The sequence below is a fragment of the Strix uralensis genome, chromosome 9 (genome assembly GCF_047716275.1).
Source record: "Strix uralensis isolate ZFMK-TIS-50842 chromosome 9, bStrUra1, whole genome shotgun sequence".
In the NCBI taxonomy this organism is placed as follows: Eukaryota; Metazoa; Chordata; class Aves; order Strigiformes; family Strigidae; genus Strix; species Strix uralensis.
In genome coordinates, this window is record NC_133980.1 from 29,427,398 (window position 1) to 29,452,580 (window position 25,183).

Consider the following 25,183-nt stretch of genomic DNA (forward strand, 5'->3'; position numbering starts at 1 on the left):
ATCAGCACTAGCGTGGCCAGCAGGGACAGGGAAGGGATCTTACCCCTGTGCTCGGCACTGGTAAGGCCGCACCTCGATGAGTGGGTTCAGTTTTGGGCCCCTCCCTCCAAAAAGGCCATTGAATGACTCGAGAGTGTCCAGAGAAGGGCAACGGAGCTGGTGCAGGGTCTGGAGCACAGGTGTGATGGGGAGCGGCTGAGGGAACTGGGGGGGTTTAGTGTGGAGAAGAGGAGGCTGAGGGGAGACCTCATGGCCCTCTACAACTCCCTGAAAGGAGGGTGCAGAGAGGGGGGATGAGTCTCTTGAGCCAAGGAACCAGCGCCAGGCCAAGAGGGAATGGCCTCAAGCTGCACCAGGGCAGGGTCAGACTGGCTCTTAGGAAGGATTTCTTTGCAGAAGGGGTTGTTGGGCGTTGGAATGGGCTGCCCAGGGCAGGGGGGGAGTCCCCATCCCTGGAGGGGTTGAAGAGTCGGGTTGACCCAGCGCTGAGGGATCTGGTGGAGTTGGGAACGGTCAGGGTGAGGTTCATGGTTGGACTGGAGGAGCTTCAAGGGCTTTTCCCACCGAGATGATTCTGGGATTCTCCTCCTCGCCGGCAGCCGGCCGGGAGGCGGGAGCGGGCCGCGGCTCCCCGCCAGCCCGGGCTGAGGGGGCTCCCGCCACGGTCAGCTGCTCCCGCCGGCCGCTCCTCGCGCCGCTGGCGGGGGGGGGGGGGGGGGGTGGCGGGACTGCGCGTGCGCGCGGGGCGGGGCGGGGCGTGCGGCGCCGCGGAGGAAGCGGCGCCAGCGGCGGCGTCGGGCGCGCGCAGCGATGAGCGGCGGGGCGGGGACTGGCGGCCGCGGCGTGTGAGGGGTTCGGCGGGGCGGGGGGGTCCCCTCCCTGCCTTCCCCCCCCCCCGGCCCTGCCTGCCTGCCTGCCTGCCTGCCTCCCTCCCCGCGGAGCGATGGTGCCGGGGCGCCGGGGCGGGGGCCGCGAGGCCGGCGGGGGGCGGTGGCGGCGGGGCCGGCCCCTTTCGGCGCCGGGGGAGGCGGGCGCGGGCCGGCGGTGGCCGCCGCCGTCGTCGTCGTCTTCGTGCCGGGTGCGGGGCCCGCGCCGCCATCTCCTCCGCCTCCTGCCGCTACTGCTGCTCCTGCCCGCCGGCGCCGAGGGCCAGGCCGGCCCCAGCTCCGGCCCACACGCCGCGGGGCCCCCGGACTGGCCCCCCGCCGGCCCCGGGCCCAGCCTCAGTCTTTACCTGAGCGAGGAGGAGGTGCGCCAGCTGATCGGTGAGTGCGGGCCGGGGCCGCGCCAGGCCCGGCGGGGGGACGGTCTGTGGGACGGGGGCTGGGGGAGATGGGGGCCTGTGGGGCTGGGAAGGGGGTGCGGGGCCAGGAGAGGGTGGGGGTCTGTGGGACTGAGGTGGTGTTGGGGGTCCGGGCGCTCAAAAGGGGTTGAGGGGAGTTCTGCGGGGTTAGAGTGGCAGTTGGGGGGTCTGGAAGAGGATGGGGGAGTCTGTGGGATTGGGGTGGAGATGGTGGGGCTGGGGGTGGGAGTGATGGGGGTCAGTGGGACTGGAGGACTCTGACGGGGTCAGTGGTGACTGGGGGGGTCCGGGAGGCGATGGGGATGTCTCTAGGACTGTTGTGAGGGCAGCATATCTGGGGGTGCCGGGGAGGATGGAGAGGGCTGTGAGCGGGGATGAAGGACCTGGGGTTCAGGAGATGGTGAGGGGCTATGGGACTGGGGTGGGGTTGGGTGAATCTGGGGATTAGTGTGGGACTCGGGGAGCAGGGGGGTGTGAGGAGAGTGGAGGAGGCTGAGGACTCGGGAAAGAGTGTCTGTGCTGCCTTGTGTGTGTGGTTGGGGGGAAGAAAACAGTCCTGGGCTTTACCCTGATGGCAAGGGGGTCCCTAGGTTTAAGTGACTGAGGATGGTGCCCTGTGGGAGCAGGTGAAGCCCTGGAAGAGGTGAGTTCAGGCCCGTGATTTAATTAGCGAGGGGAGTGACATTCAGAGGGCAGAGAAGAGACCTGGCAATAATTGGGTGCGTGTGTGAAAGGAATCTTAATTTCTAGGCAGGCTGACAATTGCTGTGCAAGTACTTGGAGACAGTTCATGAAGTCCTCCATCTGGCCCGCTGTGGAAGGCTTTTGCTGTAGTTTTGTGCTTGGAGAGCCTCTGATTTAAACAAAGATTTGTTTTCTGTAGGCTTTGGCTTGCTTAGGCTCTTGTTTAGAGTTGGTGGCTGGAGTCTCAAAACAAATATGTTGGTATCCCCAGTGATTTGTTTTCCAGCAAGTGTCCTATATATCTCTGTAAGCTGAAAAATGAGCAGTACAAGACTTTATTTGCATCAAATGGACAATGTAAAAATATCTCCAGTTAATTTGAACTCTGTAAGCATGTAGCTGACCCAAGTCAGGGGACCCAGGGAGTGAATAACACTAAATATTTTTTCCCTTATGGCTTGCTGTGGTGATTAGCGTTCTGTTGCCGTCATATTTACATTGCATGTGCTTGCTGCCAGATGCTCTGTTACAGATACAAGATAAAAATGTCAGGCTTGCTGTTTAGCTAAGTTTCTAAACAAGTAGTTAATCTTGGAAGTACTGAATGGTAAGGTTTGAGCTATCCTGTGTCAAGTGCCTGAATTCTGTATTAGTTGAATTTGCTCAGACTTCTGTGGTCCACTAGCAAAATTATTCATCAGTAAGTAGCAACTGAGGAGGGAAGATCTGCTGTTATTACTATTTTTTAAAGTTAAATTGTATCCCAAAACCTCCCTTATGCGTGTCTCACTGCTAATGTGGCTAAAGTCACTTATCACTCAAGTTGTCTGTAGCTCTTTTATATCAGTTTAACTACCTGACACTTAATGATCTGTTCTGCTTCTGCGACCCCGAAGGCTTGGAGGAACTGGAGTCTCTACAGATACACTGGCACTTTTTTCAGTTAATGGGATTCAGATCACTAGAAATCTGTTGTAAAGTAAACTTTCGGGGTTTACCTTGTGTTGTGGACATGAGCAGATTTGATTTTAGTGATATCCTTTACATGTACTACCTGTTGTAGCTAAGATGTAATTTAATGAGGCAGCTAATCTCCAGTAACTTTATGTATTCCTCAGGCAGAAGAAAACCCAAAGGGACATGGAGGTTTGTTCCAGTTCTTCACACTTCTGAAAACAGAACAGGCTATTTTAAAATGTTTGGTTTTGTAGTATTTGAATTGTGTTTATGTGCAATCAAGTTTATGGTTTAAGTGCTCGTATGAGTGTGCATGAACTTTGAGAGAGCAGGGAGGTGTTTCAGCTTCTGTAACTTCTTTGAGGAGAGCCATCGTACAGCAGATAGAATAATCATTCACAGCGGATGGGAAAATGGTGTTGCTTGTGAACTGTTAGGTTCAGTGAAGCTGGAAATAAAAATGTAGAAGCTAGTTTCTTTTACCTTTTGTTTCTAAACAAGCTCTGTCTCTGCTACTGTCTTGCTGTGGTTGAACAGAAAAACTCTTAGACTTTCTGAAGTCCTCATAAACCCAAATGTTACACGGAGTTACTACAGTCTGTGGTGTGTTTTTATGTCTCCTAATATTGTCCCCATACATCTTCACAAATTTGATTTGGAACAAATGTAAGCACGCGATTGTCTGTGGAATCAGCATGTGTCCTCTGTGCAAAGCTGGAGCATCCCTGGAGTCTGGTGTAGGGTCTGTGGGGCTGTACCCCTGCGCGGTCTCTCCACCAGTGAGGCTGAACCAGTGCGGTGGCACATCGCAGCGCTTCTGATCTCCTCAAAACCAGAGTTCGGTGTCTTGTGGAACCAGGGCCTGTGTTTTTAATTAGCTTGTAGCTTTTGTAAATGAAATAGTGACTTGCTCAAGATTATTTGTAGCTGCTGTTCTTTCTGTGGTGTGGAGGCAGGACAGATACTACGGTTTATAGTGAAAACTGCCGGCTACTTTCTGGTATGCTTATGCCAGATTTCCACATTACGCTATGTGATTCTGACTATGTGTCTGCCTTAGGAGAAATTGTCTTGAAATCTTCCGAACTTTACAGAGAAGAAAACTTAGAGAAATCTGGCTTGTCTTTTTGTGTGAGATGGATTTTTATTTTGAAAAGCTGCAGAGTTCTCATGGTCTGAAAGCAGGACTTGCTATATGGCAGGCAGATGGTGTCTCTGTCAGAAATACCTCTTGCCATTCCCATGGAAAATGTTCACAGCCACCCAAACAATAAGCCTTTGGGGAAAAAAAATCGTGGTTTTCACATACTTGAATTTGTCAGATTCCACTCACAACTGGCAGGACTCAGTGATAGATGGGATAAAGGTAGAGCGAGAGGAGTTAGTCAAGGGGACTTGGTTGAGATGACTTAAGTGATGGCAGCGGGAGCCAGAGGTGTTTGAGTGAGATCAAGGGTGAGGTACAGGGTGATGGATGGGGAGTCAAGGAGGAGAAAGTGAAGCGATGCTTGCTGGGGAGAGACATCCAGAGCACCACAGCCCTTTTTGGGAACTCTCTCAGCACTGTGATGCATACTTTTTGGAGTTGGTACATATGGAGAACCTTTTTTGGGCCTGCACATAAACCCAAAGAAGGTAGTGTTAGTCTTATGGAGTGGCTAACTATACAGGCATAACACCACTACCTGATTGTATCATTTTTCCAGCGACCGCCTTATGATGCTAAACACGCAGGGCACATGGTGTTAAATTAGCGATGAGTTATTCAGTAGAAGGTCTATGCTTGATTTAGTGGCTTTCATTCAGGTTTTCCTGTGAAATCAGAATGTGGTGTTTGCCTGGTGTTGAAATGCTCCATTGACCTGCTTTTCCCAGGATCCTGTGATATAAAGGCACATATATCCCTGCTTTGCAGATAATGAACTAAGGTTTAGAGAATAAGTATTCATTAATATTAGGTAGCTAGCTTTAATAATTAAGGTTTTGATCTGGTCTCTTTAAAGTACATGGCATTATTTAGCACTTAATGCTTAGGTAGTTTTTCTCTCATTGCAGGCATTTCTTTTGCAGTATTCATGAGATGGCACCTAATTGTTTACGGTAGCAGCAAGATGCTTAAGCAGTGAGGACAATTCTTTCTGTTCTTGCAGGGTTTTGGTTTTCAGCTGTGAAATCGGTATTGTGGATAGCCCTCCTCATCACATGGCTCTGGTTCTTTTTAGAGACAAGTCTAGCCTGAACACTAAATGAGACTTTAGTCCCAGGGGGGAAAAATACCATGTTATCACGTAACTAAGGGCTAGCATAATGCATGCATACAGGGGGCTAAATTAGAATTGCAGGAGAATCTTAAAGTCAAGTCCTGCAATGTTTGTATTGAGGTTACAAACTTGGTATTCTTTGGCCTAGTTTCTTCTGAGTAATCATATTGAATGCTGTCTTCTGGTGGCTTTATATTTGCACTTGCTTAATTATAGAGTTAAGAGTCACATAAGTGCTAAATTAATTTATGTGCTCTAGAATTTCATTTGAAGCTAGTGTGCAGCTTACTCAAATGAGTTGTCTGGTTGTAAGATGCAAAATTGATGCAAAATCTGTTCCATCAGAGGGTGGGTTGGTTGGTTTTTAAATTGCACTGCTGCCTCATGGAGTGGTTGCGGTTGGCAGGGCCTCTGGAGGTCACCTGGACCAGCCCCCTGCTCAGGCAGGGCCACCTAGAGCTGGTTGTCCAGAAGCTTTTGAGCATCTCCAGGAATGGAAACTTCACCACCTCTGTGGGCAACCTGTGCCAGTGCTCAGTCACCCTCACAGTAGAAGGGCTTTTCCTGATGTTCAGACAGACCCTCCTGTGTTTCAGTTTGTGCTCATTACTTCTGGTCCTGTTGCTGGGCACTGCTGAGAAGAGCCTGGCTCAGTCTGCTTTGCCCACACCTTCAGATACTTTTATACATTGATGAGATCCCCCTGAGCCTTCTCCAGGCTGAACAGCCCCAGCTTTCTCAGCCTCTTCTCAGAGGAGAGATGCCCCAGTCCCTTTAATCATCTTTGTGGTCCTTTGCTGGACTCTCTCCAGTAGCTCCGTGTCTCTTGTACTGGGGAGCCCAGCACTGGACCCAGTACTCCAGGTGCGGCTCAGCAGGGCTGAGCAGAGCCCTGGTAAATTATAGACCAAATAATTCACAGCTTTGTGAATTTCAGATGGACACTAAACATCTCCTACTTACTGCAGCAGTTGATCAAGTGGTGTCTTAATTTTATAGTGTGGAAGAGCTTTCTTAATGTCACTATTTTGGGGAGTTAGCAGCAGGAGTTCATGTCGGAAGTGCTTTATGGTGCTTGCACTGCATTTGTAGTGACTGGAAATCTTCTTGTTCCTTTGTCTGTCACCTGGTTGCCCTTGTTATGAAAGGGAGCTGAAAATCAGTGTGCTGGGATCAGCTAGATGTTCAAATTATTGAAAGGTTAAAGTATTTGTTTCTTGTGATACTTGAAATGCTTCAGGGCCTTATTAAAAGCCTACCCACACCTGTCTTTGACAGCATCACAACCTAGAGCACCACCAGTGAGCCAGTGCTGTGCTCTAAGTTTTGTTAGTAGCACCCAAGTTAAACTTCCGTGTGAGATGTGTAACTTACAGGTGCTTGTACGTGGTGCCTCTTTAGGACAGAAAAAAATACAGTGAAGAGCCTCTGTAAAGTTGCAAGAGGATGACTGAGATGTCCGCTGAAAAGCAGAGTACCCTAAGGTCTTGAAGCAAGTGTCTGTGGTATGTGACCTAAAAGTTCGGAATCTGTTTCTGTTGTATACATGTACTTAAATCTTCATTTTCTAGCTTTTAAGTGCTTGACTCCAAAGAACGGTAGCTTTTTGCATGTTGTATGCAAAAATAAGTATTATGTTGCTATGGTCCACATGCCTGTCTTTGCAGAAGTGCAAAAACTTGCATGATAATATTTCATTTTACTATTTGAAAGGGACTTAACGATTACTGTAGGTGCACACTGCTGGGTGGAAAGTGAACTTCTAATCTTGACAGATGCCACGCACTGTAACAAAACTGAATTGCTGATGATGGCCTGAAAATATTCTGATACATTCCACCTAATTGGAACTGCTGGTTTTAGGATAATTGTTTTATTGCCTTGCCCTGTAAAGCCCTTTAGCCTAATGATAGTCTGTGATCGGTGCTTATTTAGACAGGCTTTCTAGTGTTGCAGGCGAATTGTTGCTCAAGTCTGGAGAAACGGAGGGATTAAGGCTGGCAGGGCGTTTGGAGGGAGCATGCAGCAACATCTGGCCGCTTGCAAGCTGCAGCAGGTTGTGACAAGTTACTCGCATCGCGGAGTTGAGCAATCTGTTTTCATTTTGAAGCTTTTCAGTGTGCTTGGATGCTTGTCCGTCTGATTTACTGAGTACCCGGGTTCATGTCAATATTGTTTTGAGGTTTATGAGAACAAGCTGCGTTTGGGGTTCCTCTGCCCTTTTCCATTCTATTACCTCACTTTTAATTTGCAAAGTTCAAAAAGTGTGTGGATAGATGTTTCTTTGGAGATGTGTGTAGTCGTATAAACCCACTGCAATATTTGTAATGCTTGCAAACCAGCACGAGAGTACTCTTCTAGAAATTTGAAATAACCTGTGGAAGGCCATTGGGAGCAATGCTGGTGGAGGCAGCTTCTGGCCTGGGTTAGGATTGCTTTGAAATAATTGATTCTGTGTGACTGCCATTAAGAGGAAAGTCTGGGAAATGGTTAAGTCCTTGTGTGTATTGATCTGCTCTGCATTGCCGAGATGGGTGGTTGATTTCTGCGGCCTGCTTTATCACACCAGCTTATGTGTTGGGATTTAAAAATGCTGGGGGCTCGCTCTGAATCCTACCGGGAGAAGACAATTTGCTTCTGCGGATGGGCAGTTCAGGAGCGACTGCATGGGCAGCGGGCAGCTTGGCTTCCTCGTGCGGCGCTCCGTCTGCGCTCGGCGCTGGGAGGAAACAGCCATTTCAGCTCCCGAGAGGCCAAGGTCTGTCTAGTGATAAATGTTTGTGGCTCTTGTAACATTTGTGTGTCAGGAACTTGGAAGAAATCTGACCTCTTGAGACTGAAGGCTAGCCTGAGAGGGGGGGAAAAAAATTTCCCACAGCTGCATTCCTCACTGCTGTGATTTTACACCTGTGTTCTGTTTGGCAGCATCTTATTTATCACTATTGATTGTTTGGCCTCTTTGAGTACATGCTTTCTTTCTCCCTCCCGTGCATGGACAGAATGGGAACAAGAGAGAGGAAATGGAGGCAAAGAGTTCCCTGCATGCATGAGAAAAGCCAGCAAGAAAGGATCACAGTACTGGGAGGAAGGCAGGGACTGATACTGCTGCTAAACACCACCTGGGCAGAGGGAAATACAAGAGATAAGGATCATGCTCACAGGCATAAAAAAATCTCCGGGTGGCATTTTCCTGAGTGTGGGAGCTGTGGAGGCAGCTACACTGTACACTCTGGTGTGTGGGTACTTTAACAGATGACGTATTTGGGGAAGACTTGTGTTTTCTGCTATTCAGAGTTGTGTTTGGATACTGGAAAAGCTGAATTCATGAGACCAATTCCAAATGTATCTTGGTTCGCAGTTGTTCTGAGCTCTAGCGAAATGGGATTGCTTGATGACTAATTCCTACCTGAAACTGTCCAGACTGAAATACCACCGAGGCACCTACTTTTCTTGCAGTGGAAGATCTTTAGTTAGAGGCTATTCCTTTAGTAACTTGGTGTGCACGATTAAAATCGTTCTTGAGGTCTCAACTGTGAAAGCAGGGAGTGCGTTAAGGGTGAAACGCATTTAATGAGTTGTGCCTGATGAATTGATTTTTTTCCTCCTCCCCCCCCCCCCCGAATGGCAGCAGCACCAGCAGATCCCATGTAAGAATGAATGCTAACGCTCTCTGAAAATGCCTTGTGGCAGTACAAAGGGCGCGATGGTAGAGGCTTCAAACGCATTATTTCTCTTCCATCTCTGCCTTTGTCCTTCTTTCAAGCGGATAACTCACATATTTGCACTGACTGCTTTGGAGATCTGGGAGCAGAGGTAACAGCATGAAACTAATGTGATGCTTTAGAATTTCGCTGCCACTTACTGGGTGTTGAATAGCCGTAATTAAATTAACTAGTATATTGATTTCACCATGCTGCTTGGGAAAGATGAGAGCAGTAAGGTAAGCATTGGAGCTGCTGCTTAGTAGGCTTGAAAAGCTGCAGCCTCTCAGAATACATAATGCCAGCGGTACCAGTGAAGCTGAGCAGGTTGACAAAGATGGTTATCCCCTCAAAACTGTTTTTAGCATTTATGAAGTTAGTTGATGACCGTGTAGAGTAATTCCTAATAAAAGAAAATACTAAACTCCATGGCTTTCCTGAGTGCAGAGATTGCCACAGAAGCGAATAGACCTGTTTTAGTTTGTGTTGAGCTCGGCTTTGCCTTAAACAATTAGTGTCACTGTGATGGAAGTCTTGCAGAGCATCTCAGCAGATGTGAAGGGTGTGTTATCCCTTCAGCAGTCCCATCAGTCACAGAACTAGAAGCATGAGTTTTGAGGCCAAGAGCTCTGATGCATTGAGGGAGGGGTGTGTATGGTGTTTTAAATTTTTTTTAATCTGTACTCTGTTGGGTACTTTTTACTGAAATAGTCATGGCCACTGTTCTAAAGTTGACATGCTCTTGTACCTTAATAGTCTTGCCTACAGGGATAACTGAATCAACATGTGGGTGCGTTACTAAGAAAAAAAAAAAAGGTGACCTAACTTCTGTGGGTAGGTGACACAGATACTGCAAATGCATGTTATTCACAAGTCCAAATGACGTCTGACATACCTTTGTTAGGTGGTTGAGTTTTGACTGGGAAGATTACAACAGTATCAGAAGAGCTGATTTTTGCTTCCTCAGCCATATTTCCTTGTGCTTAGGCTGGTTGTATGAAAACAGCAGAATTTTTCCAGCATGTATTTGGAGAACCTGTTGCCAAAAAAGGAAAGCTTAGGATTTAAAGTCAGTGTTTCAGATTTATGGTGCACTTTTAACGAAAGGAAAATGGAATGGGAAAAAAATGATATCTTTCTTCAACAAGGTAGATTAGATTGTCCAGTGCTGGGAGAATCCTGTGTGTTGATGGGTTAGGTTGCACAGACCTGGGAGGTGGATGGTGGTGAAGGGATATTGAGGCTTGAGGTTCATACTCTTTCATGTGGATGTTCGCTCTGGAGTGGAAGCTACTGGTCTGGCCAGAGGGCTGGCCCAGATGAGCTGCTCAGGAGTGGAGGCATCATTCTCTGGAGCATGTAAACCTCTGAACAAATAGAATATTTATATAAAGATAATAACTTGTTTAACTGTATAACTCTTCTCAATTAATTTATTTCAGTGGCTGTGAGTCAGGAGCAGGAGTGGCTTGCTGTGTGAGGGCTGTGGTGGTTTGACGTCCCACTGCAGGTTTCTCAGCTGCTTATGAAGAAACTCTTGCAAATTACAGACTAGTGTACTAAGAAAACAGGCACTAATTTCAGTCATTTCTGTACACAGACAGGAATCTGCCAGTGGGTTGGGTAGGAGGCTGGGAGTCAATTATGTCAGCTATCGTTACCAGATTGTTCTTAATGGAATACTACTTTTTGCAATATGAATATTAGCCCTAGTCTAATAACAGTCTCCTCTAACTCTTACATTGCACGTTCATTTTCTGTTTCTTGATTTTAGACAAAAATTTTGCCAGAACTGTTATGATGATTTGAACTAAGTAATGAAGTGCAACCCTTGCTTCATAAGAATAAAATCTAATTTTTCCCATGCTGATAGAGGCAAGTTTCTTTTGTACATTGTGCTCAAAAAGAAAAAAAAAAAGAGTTGAAGCTAGACTGCATTTGCACAAGGACATTTGAAAAGAAGTGTTTTGTTAGGCTGCTAGACTGACATGATCCAATTTTGTCATGAACACAAGGGCTGCCTAGCATCTTTTGCATTTGGGAATGAAAATTGGCCTCTCCCTTTCTGAGCTTCTTCAGATGTTTTGTTATGTTAAACAGTGCAAAGAATGACAGATTTTCTCTGTGGTGCTGCTTAAATTTACCTTTTTGTTTGTGTTCAACTTTAATTTATTCCCTAAAGTTTGCACCCAAGGGTGGGAAGTACAAAGATGTGGAAGTTAATAATGAGATTTAGGGGTTGCCTGGGTAAAAGGCTGGTGGTTTTGCCTTGAAATCAAAGCAAAGCATTGGTCTTACTGTTTTCATGTGAGCTGGTGTAGGTTAGTCAAGTCCAAGCAATGAGAAACTAGATCCTTTAGTGTTGTGCATTGTCTGCATATGGACTTATTTAAGGAGGCTTGCCAAAGCAAAACTGCAGCCGATGTTTTAAAACTGTTTATCGTTGATTGCCAATATACTGCTTAAACCAATAGAAGCATTGCTGAAAAGCTTCTTTTCCTCCTCTGCCGTTTGTGTAACCCAACAGTTTTTTTTGGTATTTCTTTGTGAGGTTCTCCACCCCTTTCTTTGTTTGACTGTTTTGCCTAGAAAATGATTATTGAAGAACTGCCTGTTTTCTCCAGCTCTTCATAATGAGTCTGTGTTTTTCTTCTAGAGCCACCTGTTTTCTCCTTTTATCATTCCATATGACATAAAACATTCCATACCAATTTGGTTTTGTTCCAGGATGCTGGTGTATTTGCCCTACTTAAAGCGCAAGGTGCAAAAGTGTTCAACACCTTAGGAGGAACCGACATCTTGCAGAATTACATTTCCCCACCAGTCAGTAGGTTTTAGTGTAGTAGTTTAGTAGTTTACTAAGCATTCTCAAAATCTGAAACAATTGGGAAAATGAACCTTGTTTCTATATTCTTTTCCTTGGCAACTTGCTACATAGGTTGATTACGCTACTACTTTGTTTGAAAGAGATTTATACATACATAAAAAAAAAATTAGGTCACTGGTTTAAGCTGTGTATTGACAGTGACTTGCTTAATTTGAAAACATCTTTTGAAGCTACCTATGCCCAAAGCATGCTTTGAAAAACAGCCTGGACTATCTGGATAAGGTAACAGTACTCTTTACCAGCTCCATCTAAGTTAGTGCTGCTACAGTCTTGCCCTCCATATGGGGTGTTCCTGAGCATCCTCCCTAATTCAGGGAGTTAAACTGACTGAGGAGTGTTCCCCCACTTTTTTCTTTTCCTCCCTGCATAGTGCCAGCTTGACTCTTGAACTTGCTGTAGGTTTAAATAAGGAACATTGCAAGGCAGGTGTAAGTAAGCATGTCTGAAGGAAAAAGGGGAAATGCAGAATTAAAGCAATTCTGAGTTAGAATTAAACTGTCATGGTAATGGAGCCTAAGGTGTTTTCTGCAAACTCTTTAACCATTTTTAATGTCTACTTCAGAGAGAGTTAATAATAGCACTTAATCAGTCTGGAAATCTGAGCAGTGAGGAGACACGATTTCACTGTGTGTGAAAAGGTATGTAGATAACAAGGAGCGATCTGATTGAATAGAGGTAGCTCACAGCCAATACTCAGTGAACATAACTGAACGTGTTTGACATTTGACCAAGGCCAGTCATTGTCCTCTTGATCTGAACTTGTGGGAAGAGAGGTGTTGGACGCAATCTGCCCAGCGTGTTTGCAGTGGTATCCTCGTCCTCTGTCTTGAGCAGTGCAGGGCTGTTGGAGCCTGTCGGGCTGTGCTGTGGATTTTCTTGGTGAGAATTTAATCTGTGCAACCCATGTGGCGTTGAGAAAAGCATGCCTTATCTTGGCTAAAATCTATTCACTGGAGGATCCTGGAGTCCACCTGCCATGGAGCTCTTGAGCATGCATGGTGCTGCAGCATTGCCGGGGCAATTTCTGTGGGTATAGGGAAATTTTCTCTTCTCTAAACAGAAGACTCACAAAACAGAGGAAGCCCAGGAACGCGGTGAGCGAAGCGATGGCAGCCTGCATCAAGCATACTCAGATCATGCAACCCATCAGCGAGCTCTGGCTTTCTCCGCTGTTGGCCGCAGTGCCTCGCACAATTGCTTACCTGTACGTACCTTTCCAGTGCCGTCCCTCATGGCTGGGACGTGGTGCAGCTCTGGAATTGCTGGTGATCAGCACCGGGGCTCCTTTGTGTCGGGCAGTACACACCTTCCTGCCTGGCTGCCTGCCCGGGACACAGGCAAGGTGCTTTTTTTGACTGACAGGTTCAACTGCAATTTTTTGGTGTGTTTTGCTGGCCTGATTGAGATAAATTATTTTGACAGAGTGCTTCAGGAATTTAGGATTGAGGTGACAGAAGGTAGTGAGGGGATGAAAAATGAGGGGTGGAAGGCTGGTCTGGAAGCAAAACTGTACTGTGGTGGATTGGAGGTAGGGAGATGGGAGCTTGCTTGTTTGGTGTGGACACAGGTTCTTAGCTGTGTATGGCAAACTGAATTTTGTTTGTAGTTCACTGATAGGAAAAGATGTGCTATAGAGGAAATGTTTTAATTGTTGATAAACTTAAAAGGCCAAAATACCATACGGTATTGAAACACTGACATTTCCCAGGTATGTGTTTATCAGTTTCCAGGAGAAGAAAGCCTTTGTCCAAATTCATAGAAGAAAAAAATTAGTGAGAAGCTGTTGGAAGATACTGCCTATTAGTTTAGGAAGTTTGTGATCCACAAGGACTAGAAGCACAGAGGATCTGCTGCTAAAGTGTCACTGTGTATTTACTTTGGTTTTATATTCTTCCCTAGGCATTTTTTGTAGACCCCTGATAGAAACAGGATACTAAGCCAAGCAATCTTCTGCCTTTTTTATGAGTTGAGCTATACTACAAAACCTCTTAAATCATTTTTATATGCCAGTCTTTTAGTTAGAGCATAATTTTTGAAGCAATAAAACTTGACATTCTCATGCTGCTCTTCCATGATGCTGTTGAAATTCATATAATTAGCATCACCTGTTAGTGTTGTAGCTTTGTATGGCAGTACAGGCATTAAAGCATTAGTGGTCTGTATAATCAAATTACTCAGTGTTGTACCACTATTAAAGCGTAAAGATTTGATTGATCTTCTGTAGGGTAATTTGGTTTTGTACACCTTTAGATATTACTGCCCATCGTGATATTTGTGCTTGACAGCTTCAATTAGGATTGCCTTTTACATTACTTTTGTAAAGATGGGGTTTTATAGCTGGCAGTTTTATTGCTGTGTACCCGTTGGATTTCTATGACCAATTTCTCTACAAAGTTTGTATTAAATCAAGGATTATCACCTTGAAAATCTCATGGGGTTGCAAGTTCTGAAATGTTTTTGTGAACCTCTAATCGCAGATGTGACCATTGATCAGCAAGAGAAGGTTTTCTTTATTTCAAAAGCAGTTTCATTGCTCCAGTTTCATTGTTTTGCCTGTTAATCCATTTGTTGTCCTAATTTTTTTTTAATAACTTGTACTTACTGAGTCTGATTTGAATACTTTGTTTAGTAAATTTATGCCCATAAAGCTTCCCATCTTCTTGATCAGACCTAATGGCAAGTGTCTGATAGTTGTGAGCTCTTCTCCACACTCCTCCTGTGTTTTCTAAATCTGAGGTAGATTTCATGTATAAACATGTACATGTTAAAATTCTCTGAGCAAGTTATTTTTGAAGTTTGCTGTTTCTTTTATGTGTTTTCAAAGTTTTATTTTGTTTCATGGTGCGTGTGTGTGTGTGCTTCCCCTCCTCCCTGTTTTACTGGTGGATATGCTTTTGCATTTTCCATTTATTAAGTGGAAATACGGACAAATTGGAGAAGAAAGGTTTAACGTTTTTTAATATACTGTGTCACCACATTCAGCACTTAAGGCATCACCTGCATCTTTCCCTGTTCAAGATCTTGTTTGAGAGCATTTCTCCCTGGGATTACTTTGTTCTGTTGATTCCTTTCATGTATCCAGTCTCTAGGGTTCTCCCCCTTGCCACCCCCTAGTATCAGTGATTATATACTCTTGGGGTTTGGTGAAGTTTCAGGACCCTAATGAGCCAGCAGGGAGTAAAAGTGGTTAACAGCAACAAGAATGAGGAGGAATGTCTTGGCTGCATTTCTGTATCTTGTGAAAAAAAGGTGGATTAAATCAAGTTCTGGAATAAGAGAACACTTAGCGCTTTGCACTGATCTGTGCCCAGTTTTCTGCACTAAATAGGAGGAATTATTTCCTTCCAGCTAATTCTCCCTTTTTTCAAATGCAGCTTGTCTACACAGTTTGTTATCTTGTATTTTTTTTTTCTTAAAAAACAACTTTCACGATTCCCTAGATTCTTGGAATAACTTCAGGATGCTTAAATGCTGCTGTCTTAGAGTCACAGCCTCTCCAGTTTTCTTGACTTTCTAGCCATAATAAAAATAACTGCTATTATTTATGTTCCCAATTGTATTGTGAATATTTTAATTGAACTCAGTTCCTGCTGCATAGATCATGCTTGCAGCGTGCACCTGTGGCTGATTTGTCCAGTTGTTCTCTTAGCATGTCAATATATTGCTGAGCCTGGATAGTGTTTTAACTGGGAACAATGGAGGAAAAGCTGTATGAGACAAGACAAAATGGTACTAATTACAAATACAGGATAGTTTTGTCCTGAGAATATGGAGCTGGGATTAATTTTACAGCTGCAGGGAAGGGGGGGGTGACTTGTAGTGCTTACTTTACTGCTAACTGCTAATGACACCCAGGGCAAGCTGTAGGGTCCTACCCTGTACTCAGCGTGACCTTGGAATGTGTGCCGCAAAAGATAATGGCAGCTTCAGTATTTTTAATACCAGAGTATGTGTCTTATTTAGGAAGATGAACCTTAGTGCTCTGTAATCGATAGTTTTGTGGGTCTTTCAATTTTCTAAGTTTATTAAAGGGTAGACATAAAATATTAGTATTGGTGTACAAATGTCATTCCTCCCTCTCACTATGTGCTTTGTGTTATGATCTAATTACCTTGAAGTTAATTCCATCGTGCTTATGTGTCTCAGGCTCAAGAAATGATCTATTCCAGGAAGAATTACCTGTAATTAACAAGCTGATAATGCAAAGCAGTTTGTTTTGAGTGTACACAGTTGTAAATAAGAGTAAAACTGGACCTGTGATTCCAAGAAGCAGACGGGTACATTCAGGAGAGTCTGTGATGACTCTTTTGGAGAACTGTATGAAAAGTTGTGTTTTTTCCCACTACATTCCAACTTCTACCTGTTTATTAGGCTGTGGCATCTCTCTGAAATTGGTGCTTTGTGAGAATTTGAAGCACTCTTGTTACTGCTGACATGCACGAGCATTGATCTCCAAACCTGCAATTGAATTTATGGACTTGAGGAAGTATTTGCTTAAGTGGAGTTGGTGGTACTGAGAGTTGTTTGTTCCAGTGTGTTACTGGTGGTCCTGTTCTTCCCCATCTTACTCCTGTCCTCCTCATTGCAGGTCTTGATGCAGAGTTGTCTTATGTGAGGAATGATGTGGTTAATCACTATGCATTGTCCTTCAATCTCTTAATACCCAGCGAGACCAACAATCTTCACTTCAGCTGGCATGCTAAATCCAAGGTAAGCAGTCATAACTTCTGTGTTTAAGTACTTGATACATGATCTATATTGCTCTATGAATACCCATTATTATAATCTAATGGCTTGTTTCTTTGCAAAAACTAGCATATGCTAGGTGCAAAAGAATTATTCATACGATTGCAGGCAATAAGTTGATATGTATCTAAACTGTTCCTTTCTTGTTTTAGAAAGGTTAAGCACTTCTTTTGGAGTATTTTATACTTCTTGCAAGCTACATGTGTGTATTTATATATATACAAGCTACTGACTGTGGAATCTCTTCTGGTGGTTCATTGAACACACAGAAGGGGCAGCCGTGAACTGAAGCCTCTGGAAATCAAATGTAGAGCAATTGTGTTTTAGAGAGTTCTAGAAACATATGTTTGGAGACAAGAAGAACCTATAAAAGTGGCATCTAGTATGTTATTACCTAGCCCTGATTAAATGGAAAGGGATTTTTATTTCACTTAATCACCATGGCTGGAGCATGCAGCAACAGCTGTTGTAAAGATTGCGTATGCTCTTACATTTTGAAGGCTTTCCAGTTACTTAATTTATTTTTGTATATGAAACGATCTGTTTAGTCTCTGCCAGATGTTAGTGTTTTTTAACTTGAGTGATGGTTGTTCTTCTGTCCTTAAGTAGGAAAGACTGCAGTAGGAAGAGTAATATTCAACAACTCCACCAGTGCAATTTCTGAAGATTCCTTCTGCCAGTGTTCTTGCCTTTGAAGTGTAACTTCTTAGAGAGATGTGAATTTTGGCCTGCAATGGTATTGGGTAGAGTGCCAGCCAGCCCTTCTACCTGATACCGTATTCCACCTTCACAGGCAGTTCAGTCAATTGCCATTTGAGTAGCACCTTTGAATGAGTTTCCTTGCTACAACTTCAGCCATGAGCTACCTGCATCACTGTCCCTACCCTGAGTTTCCTTGAGCCTGTGTGTGAATTTTGAATAGGAATTTTTGAGTTTGTGTAGCCCTGCTTCCATTACCGTGACTGCACCACTTGGCATCTTCTGTGCTAACTTTATAGGGTGGGTGTAGTGCAGTTTATAGGAACTCAGAAACTGGGTTATGTTTCTACCCTTGGCATCTTTACTGAAAAATAAATTGATTACATAAATGCATCCTATTATGTTTTAGAAAGGGGGGAAAAAAAAAGAAACTAATGGTGCAAACAAAGTCAAACCAAATTCATTCAGCTGAGCGGGGAGGGATAGGATGAATTTCCAACAGGAGCTTATGACTCAGTTACAATAGGTCCTGTATTTCTTAGAAGGTGATTCTGCAAATATTAATTCAGAAGTGGAAACAAAATCTTGACTATAGCTGAATAAACTGTTTGTAAGCAATTTTGGCTGTGTAGTTCATAAAATTGACTAGAGACGGGGGAATTTTTTGAATTCCTATGGTTTTAACAAACTGGCTTTTGAACAAGTAAGTTGAAAAGTATCAAGCAGGTGAGGTTTGTGGTGTTTTTTTTTAATACAGAACTTTAAATTCTGCCCCAGATTTTCAAGAATGATTTCAGGAGTGGCTTCTATTTTGGCTTTCTTAATTTGAACTTTCACAGAAGTGTGATATTTAGACTTCATATACAAAACTTTGAATTTGGGCACTTAAAATCACTGGCATTCTTTGAAAATAAGATACAGGTTTCTTAATTTCAAGAAAAATTATGGAAAGTTATGTAGCATTTCTTTTTACTGCTGTAGAGATTTCTTACGTGTTTTCCATCTCCCGACTGTTGTTACAGGTTGAGTATAAACTGGGATTTCAGGTAGATAATCCCATGGCTATGGCTATGCCCCAGGCCAACATTTCTCTACAAGGAGAAGTTCCTCGAACACTTTCAGGTAAACTCCCCTCCCGCTGAAAGTGCACAGCTAGTGCTGATACTAAGAACGCTTTCTGGTGGTATTTTGTTTTTTTCCAAAATGTGTGTAGTGTTGTGTAAGAGTGCAATTTTTCTCTATTAAACATATTATCTTTACAGGCTTTCTGCAACAGTTATGACGTTGCTAAAAGGGTATTATAGACTGAGACTATTAGTCTGAGAGTAATATTTTTTCCCCTTGTTTAGTGGAGGATAGAGGAAAGGAAACATGACATTTTTTATGTATATATACACACACAAGGTTCCCATTCTCTTTCAACAATAATAATTAACAAATTGCATGGATTTTAAAATCCACGCCTTTTAATTTCTCTAGCCTACAGAGATGACATTTCAAGATGTGTGGGAGTTGTTAACACACTAAAGTGTTTATGGTAAGCTTAAAACTGTGAAAACTATTTTGAATATATACTAGCTCCTCCATAGAATTTATACTAGAAACAATTGCATTTGTTTCAGGAAATGTGCAAATGATCATCATTCATGCTTGTTCAAGTATGGTTCCTCACTGTCTTGTGCTCTGTAACTCAAGGAGCAATAAAATATATGTGATGCTTTGGTTGTGTACCACTTTTGTGAAAGCAGACACTGGTGAATTAGACTTGTTGTGTCTGCTCTGATGGCATAAATACTACTGGTATATAAACTAGAAAGTAAATACTGTCATATTAGTTTAAGCTTTGATTCCAGTCAGATTTGCAGAGACCAAAATATTTAAACTTAATGGTTGTGAAAAAAGCAAACCTTCATAGCATTTGAAAAAGCAATGAGAAAAACTAAATTTTCCTGGGTTTCTGTGATAATGGAGGTTTCTCTTGTGACAGCACTTTAACTCCAAAGCTAATGGATGGCTAATGGTCATTTATCCACAAATACAGTTTTAGTAATCTGTAAACTTTTAATATAATGCACATAATTTAAAAGCTAGGCCCTTTAATGCTTTAAATTACAAGGCATGAAGAATAAAATAGCATTTCTTAATAGCAAGTTCTCTAAAAATGTACTTTATTTAAAAAGACCCTTATCATTTAACTGTTGTTTCGCTACAACATCTGAAAAGTGCTCAAACTTAATTGTAATGTAATTGTATTTGTCCATTTGCAGTGTTTCGTGTTGAACTCTCCTGCACTGGCAGACTCGACTCTGAGGTCACAATACTAATGCAGCTCAACTTGACAATAAATTCATCGAAAAACATCACAGTTTTAAATTTCAAACGAAGGAAAATGTGCTACAAAAGTAAGACCTTAAGTTTCAATTATTAAAAAGGTTTTAGTGTTAAACGTATGATAGGAAAAAAAGAGTGGGAAGGTATATGATCCAGGACATGAGTAACAGTTCCCAAGAGTGAATGTTAGAGAGGACAGGAAGAAACCAGGTAAAATTTTGCCTTTCAGGGATGAATGGGGACCTTTAGTAAAAGCAGAAGCTGAAGGATGAACAAATTCCCCTAGTGTTCTGCTGCATTGACTGACGTCTTTACGTAAATAGCAAAAGCATTTTCTCTGTGCTTGGAAGGAAGAAACTAGTTTCCTCAAAACCGCAGCACTCTAAATATGCAAATTGTTCCAAGAATTGCCAACAAAATTTACTTAGTTTACAAATTGTGATAAACTTAAAACTGGCTATTTAGTGAGTGTAAGCAGGTGTTAGTCTTTCAGACACGGAATACTGAATGATCTTGGTAGATAATGCAAACTTCAGAAATCCCAGATCAACTCTTCTGTGTTTTGACTCGGGGATCTGCAAGCACAATTTCTTCTTGGATTGTTCCCATCTCCTATTGCTGCTTCCTAGAAGTATTTTCACAGGCATCAGGAGAAAATTATGCCCAAGAACTGCACCCTCCTTAAAAAATGGCTGTGGTGTCCTGTTCTCAGGCAGCGTTTGAGGATGGCCACCTCTTTATTTACGTGCTCCTCCTGAATCTTCAGTTTATTTGGAGCCTTTGAGGACAGCGGCTGGCTTTTCAGGGGGGAGTTTGTCACTCCTCTTGGGTATGAATGTCTAAGGATGAACTTCTGGAAGGTGTGGGTGAAAGAGCTAGTGTGGCTGCTTGGTACCTAATGTTGTGATACTTGTGTTCCTTGCATTGATGTTATGGGAAGATCATTCTTAATTCGAAGTGTATTCTTTCTAGTGAAAATGGAGGTCTGATAATGTTGACGTTTTTACCTTTATTTTATGTTTTCCTAGGTACTTTTTCAAATGTTCTGAGTTGGGGGAAGTCAGCACTGCTTATGCATTCATGGCTCATTGAGCTGCTGAATGTGCAGAGGAGGTTTCCATAGGCACCACATAGTTATCTGGGTGTGTGAGAGAGAGCCACTTCCTAAATTATGCAGAAGTGATTCTAACAAAGGTCATGTTTCTGTGGGTTCATATAAATGTCAATGACTTTTTTTTTTTTGGATGTGTGTTGCTTGGTATAGAGCATCCGGGGATTTCTGGTTTAATTTAGTGCATAAGTTAAAACTATGCAGGAACTTGCAAGTGGTTTTGCTCAAGGCATTTGTAATAGTTCCTCCTAAAGTCTAAAAAGAAAAAAGAAATCTCAGATTTTTCCCTTCCCATCTCCTGGATTACTTTTTGACAAGTTTATCAGGCTGAACTGGCTTACCAAGGAGTCAGAATGAGTTGTGCTGGGGAGGAAGCAGCTCGTCACAGCTGGGAGAAGGAAGGGGGATGTGCCAGTGGGACTGTGCCTTTGCAGCCACAGAAATCCATTATATTGCTTCAGCTGCACGAGTCCTCAGTGAGCTTCATCTGAAGCTATCTCCACAGCCTGTTCCCATGGTTTAGTGACCAGACTCATAGTAAGCTTAGTGATGATTTATCCCCTTTCTAAAAGACTACTTTCACACACGAGCCTGAGTATTGTCATTGCACCTTTTGTTCCATATTTATGAGTATTTAAATAGGTGTTACCTTTTTCATTCTTCAGTTTTAAAACACTTATGACTGTAGCATCAGCTGAGAAGGTACAGTGCTTATGGCTGCATCTCTAACTTCTTCCTAGGCTGAGTAGCATTAGACTGGAGCCAGAATTTCTTCCAAAAGTTCAGGGTAGTATTGATTGAACATTCAAGAAATTATTTTCTATCCTGTAGTAACCGATTCTGTGAGGTCTTTGTTTAGTGTCTTAGCATACAGTCTCATACTCTGCACCTCCTCTTTCTACTGTCTGCTGCTTTGGACTCTGGTGGAGAAACCAGAGGGCTTTTTGAGGTAGGTAGATTCAGTGGGTTCAAGCACGGCCTCAACAGACGTGTATCAGTGGTGAAATATATCTGACCCATGTGTCTTAAGCGTGATTCTTACTATACAGTGGTAAGGTATTTAAAATGGCAATTGAGAGATAACTATAGTCCTTGAGTCAGCTCACCTATTCAGAAAAGCAGATTTGTTTTTCCACAAATGAAACAGTTGACTTCCTGTGAAGGGCTACGATAATAAATATATACCAAACCTAATGGTTTTCTCTCATTTGTTTAGAGCTTGAACCAGAAGTAAAATCTCCAACATCTGATAAAAATAGCAGCAAGGCTATCTGTAAGTAGTTCTGAGTGTACAACTTACTTCAGGTGTAAAAAATGAAAAACTTGTGATGTTCTTTCTGTTTCCACAGCTTTCCCTATGAAAACACTCCCCGTGTAGTCTACTATACCCAGTATTTTAGTGGGGCTTTTTGTAATTAATTATTTTAACTGGGAATATATACTAGAGAAAAGGAAAAAAAAAAACTAGTCCAAGTCTCCTAACAACTTTTTTTAATCACATCTTAGGGGCTCTGGTTTTTGTACATGACTCTGGTCTATTTTCTTGACTTCAGGACCTGTCTGGTTTGATGTTTTAACTTGTCAGTATTGAATGAATAGAATGAGGTAGTTTTTCTTACTCCTATTCTGGCTAGAAATATCATCGACTGACTGTGCTCAGCCTTTGCAGTACCCAGAATGTAAACGTTTCTTCCAAAATGCTTTTGGAAAGCAGTGGAGCGCATTCCTCAGTTTTCTCTCTACCACCTGCTGTCTCTTCCGGGGCAATTGTTCTCCATGATGTATGATTTAAAACTGGAGATTGGCTAGGGCTACTGCCTCTTCCTGCCTCCAGTCCCTCTGCCCATGTTGCTGCTTAGCATCGGCTGAAGGCCAGCCCAGCAGACAGCCCTCTGCTGCAGAATTTTGCTCTAAAACTCACTGCAGTTGAGATTCTTTTGAGGAAGAGGATTAACTGCCCCATTAACACTGCTGGCGTTAAGATTCAGGTCAGGGGGGCCATAATCCATCACACCCTAAAATCAGGAGGAGAAGCTGAAGTTGTGTGCTCTGGCACTTTCAGTCAGTAAGCACCACCATCATACTGCACCTAGGTGTTAGCCTCATTTTATTTGCTGTATTGGTATGTCCAATGATACATAAATGGTATATAAATGATATATAAATATCATTCATTGGTGAGTCCTGCTCTTCCAGCCCCACCTAGCAAGTCTCTGCCACTTACTGCGTTGGGGCTCCATGGGAGCCACGGAGGAGGGTTGTGTGAGGTAGAAACAGCAGGACCAGCTAGACCATTTTAGGAGGTTCCTGGCTAGCTTTTATCCTTCATTAGGAACCGTCCTTTTGTCCCAGTAAATAAGTGGAGACATTGAGTGGCTTCCTGGGCCCCGCCCTGCTTTGCTGCAGCAGGAACTGTGGTGCCCACTCTTGTGTGGTTACCATGGTCTGCTGCTGCAGGCTGGCTCCTGCTCCCTGCTGCTGCTGGGCCTGGGTGACAGGGCACTGGGGGCAAGGCCGGGGACAGCAGACTGCCCTGTTGACAGGTCAGCCTGCTGGGAACTAACAAAGTGTCACTTGTTGTGGGGTTTGTTTGGTTTTTTCTTTGTTTTCAGTTTGGGGTTTTTTTTGAGAGGTTCAGTAACTTTTCACCTTTCTGTTTCAGTCGATCCTGTAAATGCAGCTCCCACCACTTCTACCCGTGTGTTTTATATCAGTGTAGGCGTGTGCTGTGCTGTTATATTCCTGGTGGCAATAATATTAGCTGTCTTGCATCTCCACAGCATGAAAAGGATAGAGTTGGATGACAGGTATGTATTCAAGCTTTATAGGTGCGTTTTTGTGACCTGTTTACTCAGATTTGTGGGAGTTCTGGTCTTAAAACAAGCACTCTGGAGTAGCTTGCAATTTGTGCTCTTGATGTCAAGCTGCAGCAATTACTACCTGTGTAGAGTTGTGGTAAGTGCTGTACTGCAGAAAGGCAGCAGTTGCAGGTGCTCTGCTGTTTATGGGGTGGGATGGTTGTGGCTGTTGGGTTTTTGCCAGAATAGTTGTGCGGAGGATGCAACGGGGAAACATGGACAGAATCAGATCTATAGGGATTGTCAGGATTGAAGAAAAATTTGATAGATACTTGGGCACACTGAAAATACTTGTTTTTTACTGACTTCTACAGGAGATTGAATTTCAGTTTTCTCTATTTTGATTGATTTGCCAGTATTCACTTTGGCCTTAGGGTAAAGTTTGGGGATTACAACTGGTTGGATATAAAGCTGAAAACGTAGCGCGCTCCCAAATGTATTTTCAATCCAGAAAAGCCGAACTGGCACATGTGTGCAAAAAGTTCTTGTAATGTGAACCCAAGGGCAATACAGTCAGCTGAGTGGGGATTAAACACTGAGGTGGAAAGGAGGCTGAAAAAGCAGGTGGACTGAGGCTCTGCTGAGGCTGTGAACAAGCTGCATCAGACGCAACTGTCCAGAAGCAGGCAGTTTTGAAACTGAATACTTTGGAAAACAGTTGGGCCTGTGGGTGGTCACCCCTGCTGAAAGGGTATCTTGAACTGTTTCTGCTCCTGCCTGCACTCTCGGAGTAGCTCTATGTCTTCATCTTTCTCTCTATCCATTCATCTTTGTTTTTCTTCCTGCCACTTACCTCTGGTGTCCCCAGACCACTTGATTTTTGGGGGGGTGTCAGTGTAGTAAGTAGTAAAGGTTTCCGAAGGCCTGATTATCTAACCAAATAACTTGTCAGCTTTCCTCAATTCATTTGTGCCTAATGGTCTACTGAGAGTTTTAACCAATAGCAGGTGTTAAAGGATGTGCAGCTTGTTTTAATTCAGAAGGGAAAAGTATTTCATTTTATAGAATGTGAAAGCGGTGTCATCTATGAGTTTTTTGAGAGTGTCTCAGCCTAGCGGTGTGATTAAATGTCCTTTCATCCACTCCATTGTATTTGATTTCTGTGGAGATACAAGCTAAAAATTCATCTAATGTTAATACTCTGTAATTTGCAGGCATTAAAGAATTTGCTCTAAATCAGTATATGGCCGCCTGATAAATTTCTGCGAAGTTTGTGCAGATAGTGGGATTTAGTTCTTCAGAGAGCCATGTGTTTTTTGAGCCCAAAGGTGCCTGACCTGACCAAACCTTGGATGGGCTCCTGGGTAAGAGCTGTGGTCAACTAGTGTCATAGCAAAGATGTAACAGAGGCAAAATGTGTCTGAAAATGAGGATCTGCGGAGTTTTGTTTTCAGAATGGGCACTGTGCATAGGAGCCAGCAAAGAGACTGCGAGGTGATGTTTCAGTGCTCGGTGGAGAAACCGGTTCAGTGTTATAATTTAGCCGCAGTGTTACTATGCACTAGCATTACATATGATTGGTGACTGTTTAATGTAGCAACCAGTCAAGGAACTCGTGAGAGAAGAAACAACTCCTGATTTTTGTTTTGAATAACAAGCCCAAAACATTGCTCTAAAGGGGTTCTGAATCGAAGATAATGTCATT

General features: G+C 43.4%; 1 protein-coding gene across 2 annotated transcripts in view; it reads left to right on the forward strand.

Moving 5' to 3' along the window:
• Positions 1 to 838: 838 nt before the first annotated feature.
• The window catches only part of RYK (receptor like tyrosine kinase), a 61,868-nt gene continuing 37,523 nt past the window's right edge, over positions 839 to 25,183 (forward strand). For both annotated transcript variants that reach the window (XM_074878005.1, XM_074878006.1), the window contains exons 1-6: positions 839 to 1,265; positions 16,382 to 16,503; positions 18,261 to 18,360; positions 19,506 to 19,640; positions 21,897 to 21,953; positions 23,343 to 23,487. In XM_074878005.1, coding sequence (XP_074734106.1) covers positions 944 to 1,265; positions 16,382 to 16,503; positions 18,261 to 18,360; positions 19,506 to 19,640; positions 21,897 to 21,953; positions 23,343 to 23,487 — 881 coding nt within the window. In that variant the 5' untranslated portion in view covers positions 839 to 943. The remainder of the gene's footprint in view (positions 1,266 to 16,381; positions 16,504 to 18,260; positions 18,361 to 19,505; positions 19,641 to 21,896; positions 21,954 to 23,342; positions 23,488 to 25,183) is intronic.